Genomic DNA, 9,469 nt, shown 5'->3' on the forward strand with positions numbered 1-9,469 from the left:
TGGCAATAAGCAGCTGCTATCATATTGATATGATAAGTGAATGCCATGCCAGTTTCAACCGCTCTACTGATACAATTAATTATTCTACTCATGCTTTACAATAAGAGGAGCAGGGTTTAGTTTGCTTCTGACACATTGAGACCACGCCAAAGTTTGCATTCTAAGATAAGTGATTAATATTATTCATGGGCTTCATCAGGCAGAATGAACTTTTCAGAGTTGCAGTAGCCTGACAATTTTCATATGGCTAAGATAAGCTGCTCTAAATATGCATTATTTCAGGTGCTAAAAGGTGGAGGCTAAATGTTTCAGACTTAGGAAGCTGTGTTGTGATAAAGAGTCGGTGGGAAACTATATACAAAGCCTGCAAGAGAAAGTAAAGTCTCTTATCCCTGAATGGTACCAATTTCTATGGAATGTCCACTTACTCTGAATTTACAGCTTTGTATCATAATTCTATATATTTCTGACTGTATGACTTACCTTGTGGCCATGAGAAAAATGAGCAGTAAGAAAAGCTTCCCTATATATTCAGCAGCAATAACATTTGAAATAAAATTGTTAAGACGTAATGCAATTCTAAATTCTACAAGGGTTTCTTCTGAATCTGCAGAGCTAGGATTATCCAATTTATTAATGAAAGAGACTTAACAAAAAAAGCATTGTATCCAACCTCTAATAGTTCACTTTTTTGTGTGCCTGTGAGTCAATGTTGACTCTTAGCAATTGGCTGGACAAATGCTTGTAGTTTTCTTGGCAAGATTTCAAAAGTAATTTGCCCTTGCCTATTTCCTAGGGCCTAGAGACAGAGGGAGGGAGAGGGGGGAAGGGAGAGGGAGAGAGGCTAAATCATACAATGAACAGTTGAGGAAACTGGGAATGTCTAGTCTAACAAAGAGAAGGTCTAGGGCTGGCATAAGTATTTGATGTGCTGTCACAGAGAGGGGGTCAATCTATTCTCCAAAGCAGCAAGACAAAAAGTAATGGATGGAAGCCACCTAGAGCCTACCTAGAATTAAGGAAAAGATTCTTGTCAGTGTGAACAATTAGTCAGTGGAATGACTTACCTCTGGAAGTTGTGGGTGGTCCATCACTGGAGGCTTTTAAGAAGGGGTTTGGCAGCCATTTGTCCGGAATGGTATAGAATCTCATGTTTGAGTAGGGAATTGTCCAACTGTTATTCTATATTCTAGTTTTAAATACCGGGTTGAGCGGGGAGGAGAGCAAGACAGAGAGAGCATAACTCGGCCTCCTGGTTTCTAGCCTGTTGCCTTAACCACTACAACAAACTGGCTCTTTGTAGTGCATTATACTGCACTAATATAAGGGAGGTTTGTACTGCTTTAACTTGAGCTACTATCCAGGGGTGAGAGGGAATGATATATGATCTGCATTGACTACATTGCCCATACAGATCACTTCTGTGTTTACAGTGTGTTTGTAGTAGGAAACAAGGCACAAGGGCTTCTCTTGAATGGTTTCAAGCAATCCTGTCACATGATATAAAGCTCAACCTCGGATGTAGGATGCTGAAGCCTGGTTGGAACTTAACCAGAATTTGGCTTACCAGAAAGCTCTGTTGATTTGTAAAGTATAACTTTGCATTCTTTCAGGCAGATATGAGTTATATGATTATAAATATGACATGGCATCATCAGAAATGCAAATGGCCTATTAAGTCTGCATAATGATGGCAGTAAATGCAGAGAAAATAGGAAGGGGAAAAGGAGGAATTTGGGGGGGGGGGGAGAGTTTCTGTGGGAAAGTTGCAAGCTACTGATCAAGAGCAAAGGTTGCATCTTGCTATCTCTTTGCTACATCCCCGTTTTCATATGTAAATTCAAGCAAACAAGCCCCACTTCTCCATTCTGCCTTCAGGACTGTACTGTAGGCCACCAGTACCATTTTTATGCAATGATTTTGTTCCTTGTTGCCCCGGGAACTGTCTTTAGCTCCAGGCAGTTCAGCTAAACATGAAGGCTTTGCTTTCCTAGGCAGCTCATCTTGATGAAATCCTAAATTGGTCTTTGTATTTCACCTCCTAAAGGCACCCAAGAAAGACACAACACCTTGTAGCATGTAAGAATCAGTCACGGAATTCTTGTTTCATCTTTAAAACACTGCATGCTGGTATCCTTCATTAAAGCCAACGCTGCTGTCTTTTTCACCCTTCTGTTGCCGTGTGAGACTGCAGTAATACATTAGTGGGCTGGTGATACTGTCAGATGACAGCAGGCTCTCTGGAATTTATAATTTAGTAATAGCTTGCAAGGCATTTGTGTTCTCCTAGTAATTTGTGTGTGAAGGGGAAAGTATATGTGTGTTTAACAGCTTAAATCCTTGAGAGATAGAGTTTGGGACATGCCTTTTTGATCTTCCTAAATTAAAGATTCTATATATTAGATGATATCCCCCTGGTATAAATTAAGGTTCGTAAGTCTCAATTTAACAAGACACTAATGCAATAGAACAACTGCCAATTAGGAAAAATTATATAATTGTTTGATCAGGCGGCTTTTATGGGCATTTTATGAAATTATGAAATCCCAGATAAAATAACAAGGTGTATTTACCCTGTCTGCTTATTTGAGAAATCACAGATCCTTTTAACACGAGTGCTATGATTTGTATAATATAAGAAAGTATTCCAAAGCTTCTAGAGCTGCTAGATAAATTTTCATTCTTCAGAATATTAGAGATCCCTCATAATATGATAATGAAATGAAGCATACTTCCTCTCTACCTCCATACCCCACTAGTATTTCTCAGCCTTGGCCACTTTTAGATTTGTGGACTTCGACTCCCAGAATTCTTCAACCAACAAGACTGGCTGGGGAATTCTGGGCGTTGAAGTCTACACATCTTAAAGGGGCCAAGGTTGAAAAACACTGGTTTAGACCAATGCCAAAGGAATAGTCACAGCTTCAAAATACATTGGACTCAGCATATCCAAATGTTTCTTCACCTGCTAACCAAAGTCTTTTCCATATATTCAAAATATACCATGTTTTCCTTTCTTTTCCCCCCATAGGATGCAGATCATGAAGTCCGCATAGAAGAGGCAATAACTCGAACAATGATATGTGCAATCAAGTCTGCAGAAAATCCCAGTGACACAGATTCTTGGCTCAACCCCACAGAGGTTTTCCCCTTCATTTTATCTTCTAAAGTTTTTGTGGCATTTTTGCCTGAATTATATATCATTGTAAGGTTGACAATCCCTGCCTCAGTTGTATGCAGCAATGATTAGCATCTCCAGAGTGACTAAGTATGAATCTCTATGGCTGTTCTATTTGATCTTAGATTTGATACTAAGCCAGAAATGTGATATTGGTCCAGACGGAGTACTACATCCTTCTCTAAGATATAGATTTTGCTATTATCTCTTTTTGTAACACTATACACAATCAGTGGATTTAGCAATCTGAGAACAGTAAATGTTTTGGAGTTGTCAGATTTTTGGAGGACAATGTAATAAATATTGATTCATTCCATGATTTTAGTTCAGCAATGTTTGTATAATCTCATTTAAAAATTATTAACATTGTGCTATTTAGAAAGCTTAAAGTATTGAAAATAAAAGAATAGTAGACATTTTATCAATTATTAATTGCCATTTAGGATGTCAGAGTAACAAACATAACTCTGTTATGTTTAACTTTTAAACTGTTAAGTTATTATTTAACTTAAATTCAATAAATAAAATTTAACTTTTCATCCAAAATTATATAGAAGAACCACTGCAATTCACATCAAAATATTAGTTATTTGATAATAAGATTCAACAAATTAGCTCCTCCTCCTACGGGAAATGTAGTTTGTATGTTTGGGAATGCACTTTAATAAGTTCATATATTATTATGATGGTGTAGGATTTTGTGGGAAAGGAGCACTTGGCCAGGGAGAGCTTCAAACCACACACCATTTCCTTCTTATGGACATGCAAAATCAAACATGAACATGGAGTTGGTGTTTCGCTGTCTCTCTTTTCTTTCACTGGGGTGGTTTGCTGTGGGTATGCATTTCCTTGGATGCTGCTAACATCCCATCTCAGTTAATGGGGTTGGAAATACTTTTGGGAAATGCCCAACATGTTCTTTAGTGCTCCCCCAGCTGAGTGAGAGGATTTATGCCTCAACCATAGCATGGAGAATTCACTTTTAGAGGGAAGAATAATGAACAATAACTCACTTACACTTCCTGAGTTTTAAATGGGAAAGGGGCTACAGAATTACATGGTGCCTTCAAGTGTCTGCCCAAAGCACAGAGATTTCTGGAAGTCTTTGACTACTTCAGTTAGTTTCAGTTAGTTCCAAGTGCTTTTGCATGCTGGTTCTTACGTTTTGATACCTTTTATTTTTTGTGTTGTTTAATTTGGGGGTCTTTGAAGATTATCTTTTTAAACTGCTTTGTTTTCTGAACCACTTTTAGTTCATAATTTAAAAAAAGCAGAGATGTAAGTGTTATAAGTGTTATATAAAATATAATTCCTTGTGTACCCAATCACACTTGGCCAATAAAGAATGCTAGTCTAGTCTAGTCTAATCTTCAAAATAAAGGTGTATGTTCAGATGAACTCAACTGGCAGATTGGATGCTCCTCTCTCATGATCCCATATATGCTTGATTGGATGGGAAGAAGTTAACCTCATGACATGGGATGTAGCACAAAATATTTTAAATGAAAGTAATACTGTGTGAATCTAACTATAGTACTTCTTGTAGGACAAGAGACAGATTTAGAGAGCATCCAGTCATATATTTTCAGAAATAGAGGTCAACCATTTTTTTTCCAATGTGTTTGAGTCCAGCACTGAGAATTTTTTTCAGGCTGCTTGAGACTTGCTGTAAAAGGTAACTTTAAAATTTTAATGAAAAAACTTTAAAATTAATTTTTAAGACCTTATGGTCTTAACATCTAGCCTAGGGGTGTCAAACTGGTGGCCCACGGACCAGATCCGTCACGGCCAGGCCATACCCACCCAACTCTGCGAATGGGGAAAATGTTGCAAAACATCACCTGACAGCAGAGGTGGCATTCAGCAGGTTCTGGCCAGTTCTGGAGAACCGATAGCGGAAATTTTGAGTAGTTCAGAGAACCAGCAAATACCACCTCTGACTGGAGATTTTACAGTATTCTTCCCTGCCACGCCCACCAAGCCATGCCCAGAACTGGGTAGTAAAAAAAATTGAATCCCATCACTGCATGACGGCAACGTGAAACGGTGAGTTTAATACCTGTGATCTAGCCCATTGGTTTTAATTAAATATTTTTTTCCCAATCCCTCTTTTTTTTTCTCCATCCCAATTTGATGAAGAGTTTAGAACAATTCAAATGCTGATACAGTATTTTCTAATATTTTAATTGATCCCTATAGAAACACCACTTAACTGTGAAGTTTACAAAAAAACCAAGGATGCTTTTTTTCTCCTAAAAGAAATAAATAGAAAGGATGTTAAGATACTACGGCTTTTCAAATTCAAGGATGGTGAGGTAAAAGAGTTAAAGCGGAGAAAGGAGCAGAGATAAATAAAATATACGTATGTATCCATGTGTATTTGTATGTCCGTGTGCATATATTTAAATCCTCACAAGACAAAAAACGAAGCAAATAAAAATAATGAGGATAGCTTCTGACGGGGAACTGCTTCAATAAATTATTAATATTAACATTAATATTAGTCATGTAGATATTAGGTTGAATTCTATTTTCTTTCTTTTTGCCAGGTTGAGGTAACCTCCCATAACACCAATCTTGAGTATTTAAATAAAGCCATGTCTGCCTATTTAGAACATCAGAAGACAAGTGTAATTAAGCACCAGGTCCCTCAAATGCAAAGTACTGATGGAATTCTTCAAGAGTCATACAAGAGGAGGAAAGTACAGATCAATACAGAATCTGAGTGCATAAAATCTAAACCCTGTGACTCTAGCAGAACAGTAATTGAAATAGAAAAGCTGACAACAATTCCCTTTGGACAGAGCCTTTTTCAGGTTTTACCACAGTCCCAGGAAACTTATCCAACTGGAGTAGCTGAATGTGACAATAAAGACCTTGTCAGTGAAAGTGAGAGACATTTTGGAGAATTACATCCTGCTGGGAAGACATCTGCAATGACTACTGATTCTGGAACCCTCGTGGAGGATCTAGAATGCATGACTACCTTCCCACAAACTCTCGTTTCTACAAATGATTTGCTAGATTGTGCACTGAACCCACAAGTCGTGAGTTTAATAGCTCGTCTTTTATTGGAGAAAGTGAATGTTCTGAATCCATTGAAATAATAATAATAATAATCATCATCATCATCATAACAACAACAACAACAACAACAACAACAATGACTAAATGTACTCTGGAAGGTCCTGAACTTTTGGAGAACTAAAAATAAGAATTGAAATGCATTTTAAAAAGTACAAATGTAGACTTCCAAATAGTATAATGTTTAAGCCTGTAATATGGGGCAGATAATACAGTAGGAGCATAATGGTATTATACACAATAGCAGTAATCATAATAAATATTTCACCTAAAGGTTTATAGGCTTTCATAATACTGTACCATCTTGGGAACTTTTGAATAGATCTGTTAGGTTAATGACATTATTGTTCTGACATGTTAGACGTGGCTCCTGAACCAGAGAGAGAGATTAGTTTATCTAAAGCCAGTAATCCAGTAGGTGATATTGAAAAAGTATTTCCAATCAGAAGCTCATGTTTTTACAGAATTAACTCAAAAGAAGTGGGGGACAGTTACAATATGTCTACTTTTCAGGGATTAAGTATTTTTCCTCCAGCCATTTAATTCCTAAATGGCAAATGGACTCTAGTCTCCCCAAATCTGTTTTTATCATAAATGCATTTAATCTTTGCCATACATAGTATGTCATTCATTATTTTCCATCTAGTCCATGCAGAAGGAATGAACCTGGATGGGCAAACATTAGTAATAAATATTACCACATGCAAGGATGTGTTGTTAGATCAAGGTTCTTGATTGCTGTGTCATGGTTTTCCATGGAAGTAATTCCCCAAACATACTTGCTTGTTGACAAAATTCCTTAAGCAAAGCTGTCCTTTCTTAAAGATGGACACTTCAACCTTTTTCAATTCCGTGCCATCTAGATATGTTGTACTACAAAATCCAGCATCCCCTTTTGTAAGGAAGGCTATAGTAATATGCTGTGTGCTACATCTTCTGTAGCCATAAAAAAGCCCACTTCATCATATCATTATGTTATTTACTGATTATTTTCTTTCTACTGAAACTCTTGTTGATGGACTACAGCTTCACACAAGCATATACTTGACAGATTTCTATCTTGCCTTTTAAAACAACAGCTGTTAATAATTACATAACAGTAATTTAAGACATAAAATAAAGGACCAATAAAATGCAAAATAAAAAAGGCAAGTAAAATATCAACATAATCTCTAAAATCTACCCCTAAACTCACCAATGCTTTAATAGATATGCTCATACGCACAAAATATACAGTATTATCTTGTCTAATGTTTTGCTTCACCACTAGAATTTGCTTGGCTGGTATCGTTACAAAACAACTTCCAATTAGTAAATGCACAAAGCACCTAAGATGTAAACACAAGCTTAGGTTTCCCATCTATATACTCCAAGACTTCCCCTCTGGGTTAATGCCTTGAGCACTGAAAATCTGAAAATTCTTCTCAAATCTGTGGATTATACCCATTGATTTGTGACTACCATACATTGCTGGAGAAGGGAAGTGAAAATCAATAGGCAGAAGAGATCAAGACGTATTTTCATTGCCTGTGCCTACAGCAAAGATTTGTTCCAAGCCACATTGATTGTCCTAAAATATGAATATTGATGCCCACTGAGTTACGAGTTGTTCTCCTTGGGTACTAACCAAATGAACAGTGTTTTCAGTAGCATTACCAAACAGGACTGTTCAAAATTGGATGTAGTCCTTTCTTTGCAGTGCTTAAGGCTTCGGCACTGATCCTGTTAATTGTTCAGAAAAGTCATTCAGAGTTCCTGATTACAATCCAATATATAATTAGACTTCCAAATCAACTTATCATGGTTGACTTTATTGAAATACCTGGAAACATATTCCAAGAAAGAATCCCATTCATGTAGTCAAAAAAGATTTTAGTTCAGCTTTATTCCATTTTTAAAGAAGTGATGCTTTGCTTGGTGCTAAATTTGAACTAAGTTCCCAATTTAAACTAAACTTGACAATCTTAACAAGCCAGATTTCACCAATGGACCATGAATTTGTCTTCTGAGGCTAACCCAGGGGTCAGTAATTTTTTCAAAGCATGGAATGGCCTCAGAAGTTTGCTGCAAAATTAAACGCCTGCTGTGCTATTAATTTTTTAAACATCAATAAACCAAATCAAAGTGTCAAATATATGAAATAAATAGCCTATTGAACAAGTGAGTTCTTTTGACTATGCAGGAGTGGTTTTTACCAGCACTGGGTCATGGTTAAATAGTTTGAAAAGAAACCCAGCAAGGGCTGAGGTAAGTTCTAAATATTATACAAATTATTTAACTATGGTTACCCAGTACCTTAACCACTATAATGAAAGTATGTAGGTGCTGACCTACTGTACGTTTCAGAATTGTGAGGCCTTAATAAAGTTATCCTACTTAAACAAGTTCAGATCCATTTTTTAAAGATGCATACTGGGCATTGACAAGACACATCTGCCAGTGCGGTCAGACCAGAAACAGGTATCCACTCCTTGCTTAGTCATTTAATAATTCAATTTTGTACATACTGGCAGAGGATCCATTAAATAGACCCTGACAGACTTCACAAAATATGCTTACAAGATAAGTATGACCCAAATGAGTGGTTCAGTAGCCTAGAGGTGGAGCTCTCGCCTCACAATCAGGAGACTGTGAGTTCAATCCTAGGTAGAGGCAGATATTTCTCTCTCTGGGCACGATGAGAATATATCTGCTGAATATAACTCTGCATTGGTGACAGGAAGGGCATCCGGCCAGTAAACACTCAGCTCCATTCAGTTGCCCAGACTCCACCCTGCAAGGGATTATGGGATCATTAAAAGAAGAAGATGATAATGATAAGTATGAGTCAACTCCTGGATCAACTAACTTTCTAAAATCATTTCACAACATGGGTTTTCTATCCAGCATCTACTCAAGAGCCTTCCAGGTATGGGAAATATTTAAAACAAAGAATCCTGAATATTAGTGCTCAAACTGACATAGAATTATTGACTTAAAAATAGATCCTGGATTGGTTAGCTAAGAATAAAACTATTTTTTCAGCTTGACAAAAACCTGTCATTGAATCTGACACATATTTTAAGAAGGGCCTATTCTAGAGCAAGATTTGAATTGTCCATGGTCAAATATGGATGCTTTCACCACTCGCCATATTAGGAGAGAACCTGCATATGTGGTACCCTAGCCATTGAAAATACTTCTCATATTTTGTTTTAACAGTCAATT

General features: G+C 37.0%; 1 protein-coding gene across 6 annotated transcripts in view; it reads left to right on the forward strand.

Annotated features, from left to right (window-relative positions):
* The window catches only part of HSPBAP1 (HSPB1 associated protein 1), a 62,997-nt gene extending 55,759 nt beyond the window's left edge, over positions 1–7,238 (forward strand). For 4 of the 6 annotated variants that reach the window (XM_026665462.2, XM_026665463.2, XM_026665459.2 and 1 more), the window contains 2 exons: positions 3,032–3,142; positions 5,728–7,238. In XM_026665462.2, the coding sequence (XP_026521247.2) occupies positions 3,032–3,142; positions 5,728–6,285 (669 nt within the window). In that variant the 3' untranslated portion in view covers positions 6,286–7,238. Of the gene's footprint in view, positions 1–3,031; positions 3,269–5,727 lie in introns of all 6 variants that reach the window. The other 2 variants (XM_087950231.1, XM_087950232.1) reach the window with 2 other exon arrangements.
* Positions 7,239–9,469: the final 2,231 nt, after the last annotated feature.

This window comes from Notechis scutatus, chromosome 1 (assembly GCF_049901735.1).
Source record: "Notechis scutatus isolate UNSWTSFEM ecotype Mainland chromosome 1, rNotScu1.2, whole genome shotgun sequence".
NCBI lineage: Eukaryota > Metazoa > Chordata > Lepidosauria > Squamata > Elapidae > Notechis > Notechis scutatus.